The sequence below is a fragment of the Haliotis rubra genome, unplaced genomic scaffold (genome assembly GCF_003918875.1).
Source record: "Haliotis rubra isolate DU_JTF1 unplaced genomic scaffold, ASM391887v1 Scf707, whole genome shotgun sequence".
NCBI lineage: Eukaryota > Metazoa > Mollusca > Gastropoda > Lepetellida > Haliotidae > Haliotis > Haliotis rubra.
The window spans coordinates 171,796-193,989 of NW_025767421.1; the positions used below are offsets into that span (position 1 = coordinate 171,796).

General features: G+C 38.7%; 1 protein-coding gene across 1 annotated transcript in view; it reads right to left on the minus strand.

Moving 5' to 3' along the window:
• The window catches only part of LOC124259020 (rho GTPase-activating protein 18-like), a 50,968-nt gene that overhangs the window by 3,995 nt on the left and 24,779 nt on the right, over positions 1 to 22,194 (minus strand). The window contains exons 2-14 of the mRNA XM_046693093.1: positions 19,658 to 19,808; positions 18,185 to 18,250; positions 15,191 to 15,360; positions 14,456 to 14,564; positions 14,343 to 14,363; positions 13,658 to 13,779; positions 11,777 to 11,809; positions 6,694 to 6,856; positions 5,542 to 5,633; positions 4,499 to 4,576; positions 3,925 to 4,084; positions 1,422 to 1,504; positions 843 to 1,055 (exon numbers count right to left, since the gene is read on the minus strand). Coding sequence (XP_046549049.1) covers positions 843 to 1,055; positions 1,422 to 1,504; positions 3,925 to 4,084; positions 4,499 to 4,576; positions 5,542 to 5,633; positions 6,694 to 6,856; positions 11,777 to 11,809; positions 13,658 to 13,779; positions 14,343 to 14,363; positions 14,456 to 14,564; positions 15,191 to 15,360; positions 18,185 to 18,250; positions 19,658 to 19,772 — 1,425 coding nt within the window. The 5' untranslated portion in view covers positions 19,773 to 19,808. The remainder of the gene's footprint in view (positions 1 to 842; positions 1,056 to 1,421; positions 1,505 to 3,924; positions 4,085 to 4,498; positions 4,577 to 5,541; positions 5,634 to 6,693; positions 6,857 to 11,776; positions 11,810 to 13,657; positions 13,780 to 14,342; positions 14,364 to 14,455; positions 14,565 to 15,190; positions 15,361 to 18,184; positions 18,251 to 19,657; positions 19,809 to 22,194) is intronic.

A 22,194-nucleotide genomic window follows, 5' to 3' on the forward strand; every position in this document is an offset into this window, starting at 1 on the left:
CTGCAAGAAGACACACTCAGTACAGACACATAGAAAATATATGGTGAGCTCAAATATCAGATTGTTTAAGTCTTGGCGGAAATATACAATACCATTGTTACATGAAGTAATACGTCAGATTATGTTGAATTTACTTTGTCACACCCACACACTCATGTGATATCATCTTGTTCATTTTACTTCTCATTTGATTCAAGTTTAACTTAATTCTTCATATTTATTAGTTGATTATGGCAAAATTTATTGGTTAAACTGATGTTTAAATTGTTCCATTGACATAAGTGTTGAATTAGAGAAACAAATTTTTAAATCAAACCCAAAGATTCTAGAAATGTTTATTCCAACACCAATATGACTGTCAAAGCATCAAATGTTCCAGCTATATGATATCAGCACTACTATATGACATGACAAGCGTTACATCATCAAGGAATGTTGCCATCCCTATAACAGTAGTTTCCTGAACAACTTCAACTCTTGCATCATGATGTAACTTGTTAATTTTAATGATGGTGATATGCATCATTGTTTGTTAGTGCAATTGATTCTCAGATAAATGTTTACTGATAGGTAATCATAGTAATCAGAGTTTGTTCACAACTGCCTCTGTTCACCCAGCAGAAAATGGGTACCTGGTGGGATAAGTCATGTGACTAATAACCTTCTTGCGCCTCACATGCAGCTTTGTTTATTTGGGGTAATAATGAACTGTCTGCGTTATGAGCATGCTGTCGGTGTGGATTTAGCGCAATATAAATGGACTAATTATTATAATTAATTAGTGTATCAGACATATTTTCCTGACATAATAAATACAGGTCCTCTCAGCCGAGCTACCATACCGTCCACAGTTCCTCCTGGTAGTGTATCAGCATCTTCACAATACTTGACGTTCCGTGTGCCTTGGTCAGCTCCTTCTGTTCTATGCTGACTGACTTGTTCCGTGTAGCTGGTCCCAGGAACAAGTTGGGGGCCATTATCATGGCAACATTGCTCAGCGACATCTTGTTGTCTTTACTGTAGTTTACAATCTTGCGCAGAAATTTTAATAAAACCTGAAAAGAAAGTATTCAATCCAGCTTATTTGTAACACAAGAGACGATTATATTGATCTAGGCTGGCTCTGTGGCTAACCGGAAGTGTAAGTGAGTTGGGTGTAACACAGCATTGATGAGTTTTCAAAGTATTTCAGAGCCTGTCAGCTTAATGTTGGGGCGAAGCCCAAAGTGATGCAATGAAGCCAAAGGGCATTGGTATTGCTCACAAACATAGAAACAATTTGGGATTCAAACCCACAATGTCAGGAACAGTTCTATGGTGGAGTTGAGGGAGTATTAAAACAGGAGGTACATCAACCAATGTTGCTTTCCAACCAGATAGACAAACTGTAATCTACACGATATTGTCGTGCAGTGACTGACCCTGAGAGTTTCCCGATGTTCATCAGGCAGAAGCAGCACCAGCAAGTTGAGGCATCTCAGCTGCTCCAGTGTCGTCTTGATCGCTGTAACACAATCACACACTGTTACCACACATCTTGTAACAATCACACACTGTTACCACACATCTTGTAACAATACACTCACACACTGTGATACACTGTACACTGTACCTTGTAACAATACACTCACACACTGTTACCACACATCTTGTAACAATACACTCACACACTGTGATACACTGTAACACAATCACACACTGTTACAACACATCTTGTAACAATACACTCACACATTGTGATACACTGTAACACAATCACACACTGTTACCACACATCTTGTAACAATACACTCACACATTGTGATACACTGTAACACAATCACACTGTTACCACATACCTTGTAACAATACACTCACACATTGTGATACACTGTAACACAATCACACTGTTACCACATACCTTGTAACAATACACTCACACACTGTGATACACTGTAACACAATCACACACTGTTACCACACATCTTGTAACCACATACCTTGTAACAATACACTCCTGCGCTGTGATACACTGTAACACAATCACACACTGTTACCACACATCTTGTAACAATACACTCACACATTGTGATACACTGTAACACAATCACACTGTTACCACATACCTTGTAACAATACACTCACATATTGTGATAGCACAATCACACACTGTTACATCCTGTAACAATACACTCACACCCTGTGATAACACAATAATACACTATAACACGTTAACACAAAGTTACAACACAATCACACCTGTTACAATTCAATTACACATTTTTACAACACATACTTTAACAACACAATTACTTTCTGTAACAATCACAAACTCATCACAATCACACACTCATCACAATCATATGCTTCAACAACATAATCAAAACTTGTAATAAAACAATCATACATTGTTACATTGTGACAGAACCTAAAACAGCATAAGTCATACTACATGATAAAGCTATATCAGCACCAGTCATGGTAATTGAGTGAGCAAGTGAGTTTAGTTTTACACCACACTCAGCAATAATGCAGCTATACGGCAGCAGTCTGTAAACAATTGAGTCAGGATCAGACAATCCAGTAATCAACAGCATGAGCATCGAATTAATGAATTGGGATACGATGACATGTGTCAACCAAGTTAGCGAGCCTGACCACCCCATCCAGTTAGTTGCCTCTAATGACAAGTATGGATTACTTAATATCAATTCCAACCCGGATCTTCACAGGTTTCATTGTTCATGATCAGAAACCAGTGATGATCCAGGTTAGAATTGGTTTTCAGCAAACCCACGTTTGTTGTAAGGGAATCGGGTGCTCACACTTGCTGATCTGGTTGATGCAAGTCATTGTATCCCAATTGTGCAGTTTGCTGCTCATGATGTCAATCACTGGATTGTCTGGTCCAGACTTGCTTAATTACAGAATGTCATTATATAGCAGGGACTAGATTTTCGAAGGTAAGTTAATGTTAATGTATGGCACTATCGAAAATCTAGGCCCTGGAATATTGCTAAGTGTGTTGCTAAACATGAAGCCAAAAGAAAAAGGCAAAAAACATGCTTGGATCTACAACAGTATAGTAGTTGTAATACATGATAGGGCAACACTGCCACTGGCCATAGTAACTGACAGGCATCGATGTAGTCATAGTAACTGACAGGCATCGATGTAGTCATAGTAACTGACAGGCATCGATGTAGTCATAGTAACTGACAGGCATCGATGTAGTCATAGCAACTGACAGGCATCGATGTAGTCATTGTCACTGACAGGCATCGATGTAGTCATAGTAACTGACAGGCATCGATGTAGTCATAGTAACTGACAGGCATCGATGTAGTCATAGTAACTGACAGGCATCGATGTAGTCATAGTAACTGACAAGCATTGATGTGGTCATAGTAACTGACAGGCATCGATGTAGTCATAGTAACTGACAGGGCTGTACAACAATACAATCACCCCTCATGCACCACACTCACACTTGACTTGTGGGTTGGCATTGATGTAGTCATAGTAACTGACAGGCATCGATGTAGTCATAGTAACTGACAGGGCTGTACAACAATACAATCACCCCTCATGCACCACACTCACACTTGACTTGTGGGAAGGCATCGATGTAGTCATAGTAACTGACAGGGCTGTACAACAATACAATCACCCCTCATGCACCACACTCACACTTGACTTGTGGGAAGGCATCGATGTAGTCATAGTAACTGACAAGCATCGATGTAGTCATAGTAACTGACAGGCATCGATGTAGTCATAGTAACTGACAGGCATCGATGTAGTCATAGTAACTGACAGGCATCGATGTAGTCATAGTAACTGACAGGCATCGATGTAGTCATAGTAACTGACAGGCATCAATGTAGTCATAGTAACTGACAGGGCTGTACAACAACACAATCACCCCTCATGCACCACACTCACACTTGACTTGTGGGAAGGCATCGATGTAGTCATAGGTCAACAGAGGTATTGGTAGATCTCGGATAAATTGCTTCATGAGAGCTGCAGCATCATTGGGCCAAACATCCTTCCAGTGGAAAGTTCCCAAGTAAAACTTCTCTTCTAATTCATGTCGTAAGTGCTAAAAAAACATTTCATAAAGCATTATGAGGAACATCTTAAACTTGTCTGTTGTGTTAAACCTAAGAAGTCCTGTTATTCTATTCAGTTATCGATAGTTTTCATTGGCACAACAAAAACTACACAATACTGACTGATATCTAACAGGTAAGTATCACTGTTTGATTATAAATATATCCTGTTTGAAATGACATTGCATTATTGATTCTCAACTTCTTGTTTACATATTCTGCACTTTTTTCATTCAAGTATAGCATTTAGCTTCTGTTTAAATCCAGATGTTAATCTCAAATCTTTTAGGAAATATAACACACTTATTTGAAACATTTGATTCAATTCAGGAAAATACTTAATCAAGTGGAGAAACATGGATAACAGTTGAAGTATAAGAAAATAGTATCACCCCAAACCATACCTTTATTCTTGATACCGCTCCAGGCACTCGAAGTATACCCTCCGTTCTGAGGCCTTCCTTTTCTAGAAAACGGATCAACTGAAATATACAAAGAAATACATATAGACGCATTAAATTAGGAGAAAAACATACTGTTTCAATGCAGAGCAAGGCTATTTGCAGACTTCAGGGTTCGACACTCATGCTTGTCCGCTTGCCCGTGGCAAGTACTAATTAATCAGGGCAAGTAAAATTGCTAAAAGGCTTGCCCGAGTGGCAAGTACATATTTTTTCAACTTCTAACCTCAATTCATTCATTAAAACTCTTCACTTGCTGTGTTTTGTTTGTCTAGTTCTTTCTATACCATAAGTAACATGGGGCAAGTAGTATCTGTGATGGGCAAGTAGTTTAACTTTTCTACTTGCCCTCTTGGCAAGTGGGAGAAATCAGTGAGTGTCAAACCCTGGACTTAATTAAAATTAATTGAATTCTGAATCAAACATGCTTCATAATATAGCACCAACTTGTGAGCTGCATAAATACTAATATATACCATCTAATATTAATTGAGTTTGCTTTAGACAAATGTATTGCAATACATGTTTATATTATTGTAGGAAGGCAAGCTGTGAACAATAATTGTACATATCATTATTTATAATCAGTGTGAAAAATTATTTCTGTATGAATATTAGTTTCTAGGTTGATGTAGGTATTAAATCAACTTTGATAATAGTAGCTAGTTTGATTTGAAACCTTTCAAACAGGTATTTTCCAAAATCATGACAGGTTTGATTGAGAACCTTACAAACAGGGTTTTCTCTGCTGATTGACAGAGATGCCTGGAAAAGACAACATTTCTCTCATACAAATTGTGAATTCATTAAATTGTCATTTAGTATTTAGCAAACTATCAATTCTCAACCAGACTAATAACCTAAGAAAATGTGATAATGTGAATGAGGAGAAAGTCTCTTAAAGGCTACATAAAATCTTAAAGTTTAGTATGTAAGACAGAAAGCATGAAGCTTAGACAGATGATGTTTTATATACTGCAACCCACCTCCTGAAATATAAGTGGTATTTTGGCATTGGGAGCTCTCCGCTGGTCGTTCTCCAACAGGATGTGGATTGGGACACCAAACAAACCATGTTCTGTAATAGACAATCAGATTCTGTAACAACATATATCATAGAATCTAGTTATCTGACGAGTTGCAGCCTTGTATAGGGGTTATTTTTTTTCATATTTTTTTTCTCCTATAGTACCTGTATACGGGTATTAGTACCTGGATGTAGCGCTATATAAATACCCACATTATTATTATTATTATTATGAGGTCATGTCCCTTGTTTGTTACGTCACAGATCCACAGTATAGTTAACATCTGATGGTCGTCATGAGGTACAAGTAACTTTCACTCAAAGTAAGACTTTGTGAAAACCTTGAAAATGCAAGGCATATATTCAAAACCAGTTTCAGTTTTTAGAATGTTCATGAAAATATCCAAATATGTTTCACATTAATTTACATATTTATGATAAGTATGCATAGAACACACATTCTTTATAACATACCACAGTTTCCCAGTGAGCTTCCGGCTTCATTTTGCTGCTGCTGCTGTTACCAACTACTAAAAATGCTACTTCTGACACATTAACCTGACTTTAAGTATTTTTTTATGTGCAACATACACCCCCACTATGTAGCATTAATCAGAAAAAAAAAAAGGATAGAAGACCTTGAAATCTCTTCCTGTCCAGTTTCTGAATAAGACCTATGTGGTCCTTTAAATATAATGCACTATAAATAGTACCACATAAAAGAACTCAACGCTTCAGACTTATACCCCGGTATACATGTACACTAAGCACTACGATTGTCTATGTTCAAGTGTGCAATATAAGATTGTCCAAGCACTATGATCACTTGCTATCCTGAACCAATGACACAAGACTATTGTTATATTTCCATCTACCCAAGGAGGAGCCGCCCCACGCTCCCACAAGTTCTGATGAAAGCATTTTTATATTTTCTTCACAAATCACAAAAATAAATTATAAGGATTATTTTTTAAAACAGATCTGGCCTAAGACACGTAGCAATGGTCAACAAGCTTCAAACCACACTTGACTGGGAATATATTTAAAAATAATCCACACTCACAAATATTTGATATTTGCAGGAATCTCTCTTCTACTGATGCATACTTACCTTTAATCTTTTTCTTTTTCTTTGGTCTGGCAAACATTAACCCATTCATATCAAAGAGAGCACTGAGTTCTATGTGGGCGAGGGCTCGTAGACTGTCGAGGTCTGCAGTGCCCAGGTCGTTGATCCGTGTGGTGCCCAGTGGGTCGTGCTTCATGTTGAATGCCTGTGGATCAAGGGGCAAAATCTGTATATATCAGAAATATATCCTTTCCAACTTCTGACTATGTCAGTAAGGTGTTATGTTGTATCATCATATGATATGTCACCAAGACTAGGCTTACCACAATATGGAGAATCAAACCTGGGTCTTAGGTGAGGTGATAGGGATTATGAGGTATATCATACTATATACATAGTATACATATATAAATATTATGAGTTAAAAGTCAGGCATGGTGAAAGCAGTTGGAACACTGCATGCCTGTGTCATAGACAGGGTCAATTCAATCTTAACACAAAGATAACTGCAGAAGCTGATATGCTTGATTTGGGCTGAAATTAAACATAAATATCTCAGGCTTACGGATATTATTTCAGTGTTTCACCTTTCAGTAACTCTTTATAAGTAAGCTTTGCTCCAAAATCATTACAATCAGATTTTTTACTCTGATGTGATTAGCCCTTTGCAAGAAGATAACTGATAACTCCTCCACTGGTTGTGACTGATGATCTTTGGGTCAATGTTCAACAACCAATCGTAACAAAGGATGCGTGTGTTCCTCAGTTACCACTGATGTCCGCTTTGTAAAACAATTCAGCTTCATTAAAATTCCATTATATTCCATTCAAAAAGTTCTTTGGTTTGAGTGTCAAAGACATGGAACCCTAAAACAAAGGTGATATAAAATATAACAACAAAATAGCAGAGATTTAGTATATAAAGCTGGCAGCCTGTTTCGCAGTCCCTGAACCATACTATTCATATTCACCAAGCCCTTTTTAAACTTAATGAACTAAACAAGCAAAGTCTAGATTTTCCAGTTTCAGGTCTGAATCTCATCTCACTGGGGCTCCTTTCCAATTTAAATGTAGTTATTTGTTTCTATCAGAATTACATGTTTTCAAAACCTGATCCTTAGTGTTACAGAAGTGGCCACATTACTTCAGTTTCAAGATACAAACATAAAACTTGCTGGCCTAAATGCTTTGTCTATTCAAGGTAAGAATTAAGAATCTCCAATGCTGATTGGTTGGTGAGAACGTAGGGCTAAGGTGGCCCCAATGGAGAAGTTGTTAGATCCTCACACAGGGATGTATCATACCACAGAAAAAACTTGATTTTAATGTGGACTCTGAAGAATACTACTCACCCTTCCAAAGGGATATGAGATATATGCCATTGACATATTTAGTTATCAGTTGGGTTTATTATGAAATAACAGGAATACCTGTGCCAAAGGAAAGCGTTATAGTTCCTGTACTTGAGAGCTGAGAGCTCATGAAGATACTGGCTCATACATGTATTGACTGTCCTCTCACAGCCAATCAGATCTGAGATGTGCTAAAACAGTGCAACATTTGGGACAGCAAACTCTAAAATGTAACTTTTTAGAACAGCTGTTTCCGTGCATGAATTACAAAGTGTGACAACTGGATCTGGACAGTGCAGCAATACACAGACAGCTATACTATGTGCAGGTTACAAACACATTTGTGTTCAAATACAGAAAAATATAACCTGAATGCATAATAGTTTGAGCTAGTGAAGCTTCTGGTAATGCATTATTCTCATATGAATGACAGTATCAGGCACCTGCCAGGTTAAATTAACTATATCAGTACAATATTAATAACAAGCCATATTCCACTGCAAGTTATTTGTCACTGAAAATATACTTGAGGAAAAAAATTGAACATTTTAACAACAAAGTGTTACACAGAGCCCGAGCAGGGAATATGTATGAAATCAATATGAAATAAATTCTACATTAAAAACTTATTCGAAATGTTCATGAACCATAACACGTGATAGTTGAAAAATAACCAAGTTCGTACTCAACATATTACTTCTCAAACATAAACAGTTATGATGAAACTAAAGAATACATTTGTTTTACAGTAAAACAATGTGTATTATACACAAGAAATGAAAGACTGTCATGAAACTTTTCTGGCTAAATGTAATAATAGTGCTTATAAGGATTATTTGTAGAAGTATTGGATCTGGGCTCTTGATACAGGGAATACGGTATACTTAGCCACTTATATAAGTCAATACGTGAGCTGCTAGTTAGTTATTACTTAATACATTAGTCAATAGAGAATAGCAAGAAGTGTGAGACTGTATGGCCAGAGAGAGAGAGGGCATCTCCACAAGAGCTGTATCCACAAGACTGGGTTGACCTGGCAGTTACAGAATATAGAATTGAATATAAAATATATGGAATATGGAATTAGAACTCCTGTTTTCTCCATATATTCACAACCCTTTTGAGCTTTATTCTTTCATGAATATCCAACACCATTAGCAAATGATGACCCTTTCGTTCACTGATCTTAAGATTCTTGAAGAAAATTTTGTAAAATTAAAAAAGTTATGATTGCACCTAAAGTAGCATGATTTTTGGCCAAACACAAGATACAGACAATATAACAAGCCTAACTAGTGGCATTGTCACTCCAAAGTAAATGGAACAAGTTTTCAGTTGAAGCTCATGATGTAATTACAAGCAGAATATACCCATCATTTCAGTGGTCATATTGACATGTACTCCAGGTACAGGGGCGGATACAGGATTTTCATGTGTTTTTTTTGTTTTGTTAGTTTTTTGGGGGCACCCCAGTCCTCAGAACCCTGGGCATAAAACATGTAGTACATTTGGAACACTCTTGGGGGTTGCGCACTCTGTATCACAAGCATGAGGTACAGGTAGAAGCCTATGTGAACATCTAGTGCTGAGACATGCACCGGTTTACTAGAGGAGACCCCACTGTCTGTTGACAATATTGTAGTGTCACAGGCAGAGGTACATGGGATTCACTATCAAGGAACTGAGGGTCCAGAGGGGTCCTCACTCTGTTGTCAATACTGTAGTGTCACAGGCAGAGGTACATGGGATTCACTATCAAGGAACTGAGGGTCCAGAGGGGTCCTCACTCTGTTGTCAATACTGTAGTGTCACAGGCAGAGGTACATGGGATTCACTATCAAGGAACTGGGGGTCCAGAGGGGTCCTCACTCTGTTGACAATACTGTAGTGTCACAGGCAGAGGTACATGGGATTCACTATCAAGGAACTGAGGGTCCAGAGGGGTCCTCACTCTGTTGTCAATACTGTAGTGTCACAGGCAGAGGATTCACTGACATGGGATTCACTGATCAAGGAACTGAGGTACATGGGGTCCAGACTAAGGGAGGGGTCCTCTCTCTGTTGTCAATACTGTAGTGTCACAGGCAGAGCCACATGGGATTCAGGATCAAGGAACTGAGGGTCCAGAGGGTCCTCACTCTGTTGTCACTGATCAAATGGGATTCACTGATCAAGGAACTGAGGGTCCTGTTTCTGTCAAACTTATCAGAGAGGGATTCACTGATCAAACCATGTTTTCACAAACAGCCTTAAACCATGACACAGCCAAGATACCCAACCATCAAAAACAGGTGCTTGACGATGGACTTACTCCAATGACAGTACAATGTCTGTTTGCAATCTGGTATGTGAAGATCTATGAAATTTCACAAATCAAAATGTATGTGGCACAGTTTTACTATTTTAATTCCCTATTTTATGACATCAATAATTTATTAAATGATGAAACAGAAATATGGATTATCAAAAACATATTATTGACATAAAAAAATCAATTCTTGGACATGAAATGTATTTAGAGACAATTTGTAATATCAATGATTCACAGTGAAAAAAACGACTATTCAATTATATTGTCAAATCTATCATGCATTACACTCTATTGTTATATTTCTTTGTGCTTGTATGTTGTACATGGATTTCAGAACAGTTTTCCATTTAATAAGGTACATGACATTCTGCTTCTATCAAAATTCATCAATGATTCATTGAATAAAATATTGATATCATTGTGAAAGAGAATAATAGTAAAACACTGCCTCAGAAACATGTACCCTAGATTTATTATATTGGTTGGTTTCTTCTTTAGCGCCGCACTCAGCAATATTCCAGCAATATGGTGGCAGTCTGTACATAATCGAGTCTGGACCAGACAAACCAGTGATCAACAGCACGAGCATCGATCTAAGAAATTGGGAACCGATGACATGTGTCAACTAAGTCAGCGAGCCTGACCACTTATCCCGTTAGTCGCCTCTTACGACAAGCATCGGTTACTGAAGATATTCTAACCCTGGATTTCACGGGTACCCCACTTTTATAAGAAATCCAACATTCAACATCCAACATGGTGTATTATGTGTAACAAATGACATCCAAGTGAAAGAGAAGCATAGGCACTAATGTTTAAATAGTTCATTTTGATTCCATAAAATAATAAAATATTAGTTACGTTATGTTAAACAGCATTTTATACAATACAGCAGAAATGGTCTTCAAGTGGCAAGCTGCATAATCCTTGTTCACTTGCTTAGTCTGATAGAAAGTGAAAGGTCACACAAATACACAAACATCTAGAAACATCCAGAGTTGACCAGGTGAGCAGACGGTGACCTTGTGTAGCAAGGTGAGTGAAGTGTGCTAGGACGGCACAGGTAACAGAAGACCCACACAGGTGAAGCAGCAAGCTTTTCGAAGCAAATATTGAGAGACATCACACCGGCAGTGCTCAACATGATAGTCTCCAGATCCTGACAAAAGTGTTATATCTAATATGCTTAGCCTTGGCACTGTAGTAAAGTTTTGTCAATGAAATATATTATAAAGACACATTTGTAATAATTGCTTATATACTTCTATAATTATCAAAGAACAGAATATATGCTCCAAATCACAATGTATCAAAATGCTTATTTCCACCTAAACATTTTTTGTGATCTGATTGCATGTATTTCATTGACTCAATTTATGTCTTTGATATATTGGATGACAAAACTTTATTAGCCCTAGAACTAAAGAGTTAAACCAGGGGGGGCTACTCCAGTGAGACTCACAGGTAAATCAAGTGGATTCCTTTGCGAATTGCTCTGAAACAAACACACCCATGCAACATGATTAGACAAAAAGAAGCACATGGACTGATTGTGATTAGAAACTATCACTGCCTGGAAACAAACAGATAATGATGTACATGTATCATGTAAACACCAGTTATAAATAGTCTATCTCTGTATTAATAAACCATTCCTATCCCCATTATGACTAGAAATGTAAACAAACATCCACATACCGTATGGTTAGAGATTATTTCACACTGACCACTCACTAATGAAATCTAGATGTGAATAGCACAATATTAATTCTCCCCACATTACATAAGACCACACATATAAGGCTTGCAACAGTGTGACAAAAATATACAGCAACCTCCAAACATTCAATTATCAGATTTTTCCATTCTCCGGTTTTTCATATTTTTAAAAACAAAATATGTTTGAGTCCACAAACAGTGTTCCTGGATGCTGGTACATCAATTTTTAAGTGAAGATTTTAACATTTCTTTGCTAAGCCAGTAACTGTTATGTTTTTCCTGTATTATTATTAGCCATTTAACATTTATAACATTTGCTTCTCTTCAGCTACAGACAAAGACAGATAATTAGAACTGATGGTTCTGGCTGGATTGTACCTGTTGCCACCTGTAATCAAACATCACTGACCAATCAAAACACCTGAAGTGATACTACATAATCAGTCATTCAATCCGCCAGGATGCAAACTGTAAACCTGTCACACTTTATCACAGGGATTGATATTTTCCTGGCCAACTTTCTTATTTATATTCTTGTATTTTCTATACTATGTAATTACCTATTTTAAATTGATCCAAACACCATATGACAAGTTAGAAAATGTGAGAGATTGAAGGAAAATAAACTACTGTTTTCAGTGTATCAAGAACTATTTAAACACACTATTCTGGGGAAACTCCACTCCACATATTCACTCACTGCGTGGAAAACATCAGTATTGCCAGAATTGTAACTAATATTATGATATTAGAAGTACATAAGATTATAGAAAAAACAATACATGGATGATTAATTGTTGCCCAACTATGGGACACATGGCTGACTCCCCTCTGGCACTGGGTATATTTCAGTCAACATTATATCCAGTATACCATTATTGCAAGTATTTACAGCAAGTTTTCTTGTAATTATCGAAATAAGTTCTTCTGCATCACATTCTCTCCACGGACATGAGAACTGAAAGTTCCATTTGTGTGTTACCAATAATGAAGTTTGAGTGTACAGAAGTAGGGTTCAAGGGTGGCTGTCAACTATATGACACATCCAAATAGATGGTTATAGTTTGTTATATGGTGTCCATTGAAACATGTGGAACAATGGCCCTTGCTGTTTCCTGGCACTCTACGTTAAGGGGATAAAACAGGAATCAGGTTGGCATAGAATCAGTTCATTGTGTCTGAGTGGGATATCCATGATTAAAATGAGACCCTCAGCACTGTAACAACAGTACTTAAAAAGGCAGTCACGACCACCAAAAACGTTTAGAAAAATCCATGCAGGAGGGTTTTATTTGGCACAAAAATGGCAGAATATTTGTCAATTTTCAGAAATGTTCAGGGACATTAAGAATGGGCTCTGTATCTTAAGGAGAATTGAACTCATGTCTTGAGCAAGACGAGGGAACACTTCAACCACCAGACTACCCTGACTGACTGACTGACTGAGTTTGGTTTTACGCCGCTTTTAGCAATATTCCAGCAACATCACTGCGGGAGACACCAGAAATGGGCTTCACACATTGTGCCCATGTGGGGATTCGAACCCGGGTCTTCGGCGTGACAAGCCAACGCTTTAACCATTAGGCTACCCCACCGCCCCAGACTACCCCAGCATGTAGCTCACCTTGTTGTCTCTCTCCTCAAGATGGAAGTCCATGGAGAAATCAGTGTCTGTGATTGGCTGCAGCTGAGTCCGTGACAACCTGTTCTGTGTCGTCATGGGGTTGATGCTCAGCACCTGGACACCTGGCAACATCACAACCCAGACTAATATCTCAAGCTTCAAGGTCAACATTTCAAAATAAAGCAAGCAAATCTGTTTTAAAGTATAACTACATGTTTAATGATCCAATACAAGTCAACTCAACAGGGTTTCATTAAATTGTTCTGCTGTCAGCTAGCAACATATAAAGCGAGGAATATTGTTGTGGGACATTACACTAACATTAAATCTGAAAATAGTTAAAGTTTTTATTCTTTAAATTGACTTTTAATATTTAATACAACTGTGCACAGAGAATCTCTTCACTACCCTGTCACATCACAACTGACAATGGCAACACTTCAAATGACCATAATGAAAGGCAGATACAGGTGACACAATTGATCTATTTGTAATACCCATAAAACTCAATATTACTCGAATTATTAAAATGTGTCACTTGGATTTTATGAGTTGAGCATTCTTGTACACCCTAAACTGTTTAGATCATGTGATGTACAAGAGAATTCAACTCAACAGATTGTCTACATCCCACAAGTGTTACATCTGATTCCAACTACTCCAATGCCATGATTTCCTGGCTCACCACGAATTGTCTCAAGGTTGTCTCAAGGTTGGCAGTGTTGGACTTCTTGGTTGAAGTCTGGACTAAATCATGCTGTGGGGGCAGCCAGACATGGAGTAATGAATTTAACCCACAGCCCCTCAGAAAGGATGCTATGACCAGGCAGGTGCTCTCGGTTTTGGTACTTTCTCTCCTGATGTCGGCAGTCTGGACCAGATAATCCAGTGTTGGACTTCTTGGTTGCTTTAAATGCAAGTAGTATGACACATAAATCATACATGATCCAAACACATTATCTGCATGTGGAGGATGTTCATTCCACAGAGCACAGAAATACAAGGAATTACAAAACAAGCTAGAATCATTGGATGACATGAAACAGAATATAACAAGATTATTGCACTTATACCACCAGGCCGGATAACAAGTACTGTATTTTATATGTTTCTCTATGACTAGGCAGGTGCCTAGCATATTCCATGATAACGGTTGGGTTTAAAGCCACTTTGAACATTATTGCTGTTATATCATATAGTGTGAGATTCATGTGGACATTTATCACTTGAGTGTAACCCATTACAAAGGGTATGGCATTAATAAATACAGGAAAATAAACAGTTATCTAGGGTCTGAAAGTGTGATTGGTAGATCCTTGCGACACCTAAGGGATATAACTCAGTGGTTCGTGTAGAGTGAATGGAAGTCAACTGAGCCTGTGACCTCTGCCTTCAAATCCGAGTTGAGGAGCCAGAGATCATGCCATCCGACTACTTTCAAAAAGTGGTGTAACCATGGTAACAGAGTTGGTCTAAGAGTAGAGACCACCCTGATGGTATCGATCTGAAGTGACTGTATTCAGAATGTCTTACCCCAGCATCCATGTTAGTAAAGATGTCCTTCACATGGATCTTGTTCTGTTTCTGTTTCTTCCTCATTGTGGTGGTCAGTGTGTCGATACGTTTCCGCACCGCCTCCGCCTGGGGGACAGACAACTCATCTGTCAAACCCTCCAGGTCATCATCACTCAGCTCCTTTCCATCTGCAACATTGTAACAAAACAACCATCACCATATGCTGGAGGAGCGCATAGAGGAGATCATATACAGAGCTCTCTGGAGATCATATACATATGCTGGAGAGATCATATACATATGCCAGAGCTCTCTGGAGTTCATATACACATATGAAGCTCTTTGGAGATCATATACATATGCTGGAGGAGCGCAGAGCCTCTGGAGATCTACATATGCAGCAGAAGTTACTGCTCACCATCTGCATATTCTCACGAGAGTTGGAGATCATATATAAAATACATATAATGCCAGAGCTCTTTGGAGATCATATACATATGCTGGAGGCAGCTCTTGGAATATTTGGGATTACACTTTCTGGAGTTCATATACATATGAAGTTTTGATTTTCACCTCCTCCAGAAAGTTCTCCTCACCATCTGTAATACGATAGTTTGCTATGAAAATACACAATGCCATTTTAGAAAGTGGACAAATATTTGGGATTACACTTTCTTAGTAAAGATTACACTTTACTAAGAAAGTGTAATCCCAAATATAAGATATGTTACATTTGACCACTTTCTAAAATGGCATTGTGTATTTCATAGCTTTCGGCCGTGGGAGCTGTGCCAATTAACACTTATCAGAGGGGTACACAAAGTCCGCAGTCTAGACTACCAGTTGTCCGACTTCCATTTTTGTGACAGCCACGGTGGATGTGTGGTCTAGGGTCTGACTTTGTGTGCTGGCTGATTTGGTGCCTGACTCTGAGGGTGTGGGTTCGAATCCTGGATGGGACTCAACCCCCAAAAAGTACTAGAATCTGTACTTTACTAAGAAAGTGTAATCCCAAATATAACATATGTTAGATAGTTTGCTGGTCTGTTGTTTAATGCCACTCTCAGCAATATTCCAGGTAGATGACAACAACCCATGATTGACACGGGCAAAGTCTCACAGGATCAGGTACAAAGACATGCTATCCAACAAATCACTGAGCCTGACCATCCCAACCAATAATCATCATTAGCCATGGGTAAGGACTTGTTACTAGCAGGCTAGATGTCATGGCTACTCCTGGGTAAGGACTAGTTACTAGCAGGCTAGTGTTCATGGCTAGCCATGGGTAAGGACTGGTTACTACCAGGCTAGATGTCATGGCTACTCCTGGGTAAGGACTTGTTACTAGCAGGCTAGTGTTCATGGCTAGCCATGGGTAAGGACTAGTTACTACCAGACTAGATGTCATGGCTACTCCTGGGTAAAGACTTGTTACTAACAGACTAGATGTCATGGCTACCCCTGGGTAAGGACCAGTTACTAACAGACTAGATGTCATGGCTACCCCTGGGTAAGGACCAGTTACTAACAGACTAGATGTCATGGCTACTCATGGGTAAAGACTTGTTACTAGCAGGCTAGTGTTCATGGATAGCCATGGGTAAGGACCAGTTACTACCAGACTAGATGCCATGGCTACACCTGGGTAAGGACCAGTTACTAACAGACTAGATGTCATGGCTACCCCTGGGTAAGGACCAGTTACTAACAGACTAGATGTCATGGCTAGCCCTGGGTAAGGACCAGTTACTAACAGACTAGATGTCATGGCTACTCCTGGGTAAGGACTTGTTACAAGCAGGCTAGTGTTCATGGCTAGCCATGGGTAAGGACTAGTTACTAACAGACTAGATGTCATGGCTACTCCTGGGTAAAGACTTGTTACTAACAGACTAGATGTCATGGCTACCCCTGGGTAAGGACTAGTTACTAACAGACTAGATATGGCTACCCCAGACCAGTTAGATGTCATGGCTAGCCATGGGTAAGGACCAGTTACTACCAGACTAGATGTTACTAACAGACTAGATGCCATGGCTACACCTGGGTAAGGACCAGTTACTACCAGACTAGATGTCATGGCTACCCCTGGGTAAGGACCAGTTACTACCAGACTAGATGTCATGGCTAGCCCTGGGTAAGGACCAGTTACTACCAGACTAGATGCCATGGCTACCCCTGGGTAAGGACCAGTTACTAACAGACTAGATGTCATGGCTAGCCCTGGGTAAGGACCAGTTACTAACAGACTAGATGTCATGGCTACCCCTGGGTAAGGACCAGTTACTACCAGACTAGATGCCATGGCTACCCCTGGGTAAGGACCAGTTACTAACAGACTAGATGTCATGGCTAGCCCTGGGTAAGGACCAGTTACTAACAGACTAGATGTCATGGCTACCCCTTGGTAAGGACCAGTTACTAACAGACTAGATGTCATGGCTACCCATGGGTAAAGACTTGTTACTAGCAGGCTAGTGTTCATGGCTAGCCATGGGTAAGGACTAGTTACTAACAGACTAGATGTCATGGCTACCCCTGGGTAAGGACCAGTTACTAACAGACTAGATGTCATGGCTACCCCTGGGTAAGGACCAGTTACTAACAGACTAGATGTCATGGCTAGCCATGGGTAAAGACTTGTTACTAGCAGGCTAGTGTTCATGGCTAGCCATGGGTAAGGACTAGTTACTAACAGACTAGTGGTCATGGCTACCCCTGGGTAAGGACCAGTTACTAACAGACTAGATGTCATGGCTACCCCTGGGTAAGGACCAGTTACTAACAGACTAGATGTCATGGCTAGCCATGGGTAAAGACTTGTTACTAGCAGGCTAGTGTTCATGGCTAGCCATGGGTAAGGACTAGTTACTAACAGACTAGATGCCATGGCTAGCCCTGGGTAAAGACCAGTTACTAACAGACTAGATGCCATGGCTACCCCTGGGTAAGGACCAGTTACTAACAGACTAGATGTCATGGCTAGCCATGGGTAAGCTAGTTACTTACCATGTAGTTTGCTTGCAACAAATCCATATCCTGCCCGTTGGAGCCACTCCGCTTCTTGTTCCCCCTCTGAAACAAACAAAATTAGCATACACAGTAACACAGTAACACCTACTGCATTCACAGACACAGGTATGTATAACAAAATTTCGAGTAAATCTTTTTAGTAAAGAAACTAATTTTAGACAAGGGTGAAAGAATGTCCAAAATAGAAGGAAGTAATTTAACTCTCTCTTTTTGGTACATTAACATGAAAAATGTTTTAAACTATGTTTTTTCATTATTACCAGTGACAAAAAATACTAACATGCTTGAGGCATTACCTAACATACTATTGTAAAACCTGAATTCAATGCGTTTAGCATGTTTAGAACTTTCTCATAATAATGGTGAGGTGAAATTGGGTTTAACGTCGTGCTTGAGAATATTTCGCTCATATGACGACGTGCATGCGTGTGTATGTATATGTGCGGCTGCTTGTACTAGCCCAGACTGAAGCTGGTTTTATAGTGCTAGCCCACTGAGATACCATGCCGCAGTGAAGCATGAATACCCCACTCAGACACATTATACTGACTCTGAGCCGACCAGTCCTTGTTGTACCCATTAATGCCAAGCGCCAGGCAGGGACCAACAAGTACCATATTTTAACGTCTTTTGGTATGACGCGGTCGGGGATTGAACCCGCGACCTTCCACTCTCCAAAGTTTTGGAACCCAGCGATTGAAAAGATTTGAATGAGTGACATTTAGTGATGTCATTCCATTGTTTGGTACAGGGTTCTTCATTTCATCAAGTACATGGACTCTAATCAAGCTGTGAGAAGGTAGCTGAATATACTCAGGGAGGTTTTACTTTCACAAGGTCTGCCATTATGTTTTACTTCCCTCATGTACGACCTTCATGTTTTGTTTAATCATTAAAGTACCTGCTTTGAGGTTATACTTTTCAGTGGTATCAATTAACATCTGGTGCTGATTTTTTAATTGTTAAAAGATCAAGATTTGTTACATGAAAACTCCACAAAATGAATCAAACCTTTAACCACAAGCATCACGTTTGGTATTGTTACTCAGTGTTTTCCCACTAAAACAACAGGTCAGGTGATGAAGGTTCACTGAGCACATGGTTTGAGAGATCATGCATTGCAATGTTGTTGTTGCATGTGCTAGGATATGATGTTGTGCGGTAGCCTAGTGGTTAAACCGTCTGCTCATCATGCGAAGACCCGGGTTCGATTCCCCACATGGGTACAATGTGTGAAACCCATTTCTGGTGTCCCCCCGCTGTGATATTGCTACAATACTGCTAAAAGCGGCGTAAAACCATACTCACTCACTGCCAGGATATATAAAGTCACACTCTGATCTTGAATACAAGACAACATGATAAAATTGTTAAGCAGCATCAAACTAACATTCAACCAGGTATTCAGAAATGAAACACCTTGACCGAAGGAACAGTTTGAATATTTACCATCTGGGGTTTTGGACAGCTCCTCCTCATCATCTGATCCTTTACTGCTTTCAATGTCATCGAACTCCTTCCAGTAGTCTTCAAATGGCTCTGAGCTGCCATGGTTGCTTGCCATTGTGGGTCACAGCCACACCCCTATAGACTGCTCCATCTACAACACAAAGAAATTATCTTGTACATGACCTACTGTATACATCTGTACACGACCTACTATATACATCTGTACATGACCTACTGTTTACATCTGTACATGATCTACTGTATACATCTGTACATGACCAACTGTATACATCTGAACATGACCTACTGTATACATCTGTACATTACCTACTGTAAACATCTGCACATGACAAACTATATACATCTGTACATGATCTACTGTATACATCTGTACATGATCTACTGTATACATCTGTATATGATCTACTGGATACCACTGTACATGACCTACTGTATACATCTGTACATGATCTACTGTATACATCTGTACATGACCTACTGTATACATCTGTACATGATCTACTGTATACATCTGTACATGATCTACTGTATACATCTGTACATGACCTACTGTATACATCTGTACATGACCTGCTGTATACATCTGTACATGATCTCCTGTATACATCTGTACATGATCTACTGTATACATCTGAACATGATCTACTGTATATATATGTACATGATCTATTGTATACATCTGTACATGATCTACTGTATACATCTGTACATGACCTACTGTATACATCTGTACATGATCTACTGTATACATCTGTACATGGTCTACTGTATACATCTGTACATGACCTACTGTATACATCTGTACATGACCTGTATACATCTGTACATTATCTACTGTATACATCTGTACATGACCTGTATACATCTGTACATGATCTACTGTATACATCTGTACATGACCTGTATACATCTGTACATTACCTACTGTATACATCTGTACATGATCTACTGTATACATCTGTTCATGATCTACTGTATACATCTGCACATGACAAACTATATACATCTGTATACATCTGTACAAAATCTACTGTATACATCTGTACATGACCCACTGTATACACATCTGTACATGATCTACTGTATACATCTGCACATGACAAACTATATACATCTGTACAAAATCTACTGTATACATCTGTACATTACCTACTGTATACATCTGCACATGACCTACTGTATACATCTGTACATGATCTACTGTATACATCTGTACATGATCTACTGTATACATCTGTACATGATCTACTGTATACATCTGAACATGATCTACTGTATACATCTGTACATGATCTACTGTATACATCTGTACATGATCTACTGTATACATCTGTACATGATCTACTGTATACATCTGTACATGATCTACTGTATACATCTGTACATGACCTACTGTATACACATCTGTACATTATCTACTGTATACATCTGTACATGACCTACTGTATACATGATATACATCTGTACATGACCTACTGTATACATCTGTACATGACCTACTGTATACACATCTGTACATGATCTACTGTATACATCTGTACATGATCTACTGTATACATCTGTACATGATCTACTGTATACATCTGAACATCTGTACATGATCTACTGTATACATCTGTACATGACCTACTGTATACACATCTGTACATGATCTACTGTATACATCTGTACATGACCTACTGTATACACATCTGTACATTATCTACTGTATACATCTGTACATGACCTACTGTATACACATCTGTACATGATCTACTGTATACATCTGTACATGACCTACTGTATACACATCTGTACATGACCTACTGTATACATCTGTACATGACCTACTGTATACACATCTGTACATGATCTACTGTATACATCTGTACATGACCTACTGTATACACACATCTGTACATTATGTATACCTACTGTATACATCTGTACATGACCTACTGTATACATCTGTACATGATCTACTGTATACATCTGTACATGACCTACTGTATACATCTGTACATGATCTACTGTATACATCTGTACATGATCTACTGTATACATCTGTACATGACCTACTGTATACACATCTGTACATGATCTACTGTATACATCTGTACATGACCTGTATACATCTGTACATGATCTACTGTATACATCTGTACATGACCTGTATACATCTGTACAAAATCTACTGTATACATCTGTACATGATCTACTGTATACATCTGTTCATGATCTACTGTATACATCTGTACATGACAAACTATATACATCTGTATACATCTGTACAAAATCTACTGTATACATCTGTACATTACCTACTGTATACATCTGTACATGAGCTACTGTACACATCTGTACATGACCTACTGTATACATCTGTACATGACCTACTGTATACACATCTGTACATGATCTACTGTATACATCTGCACATGACAAACTATATACATCTGTATACATCTGTACAAAATCTACTGTATACATCTGTACATTACCTACTGTATACATCTGCACATGACCTACTGTATACA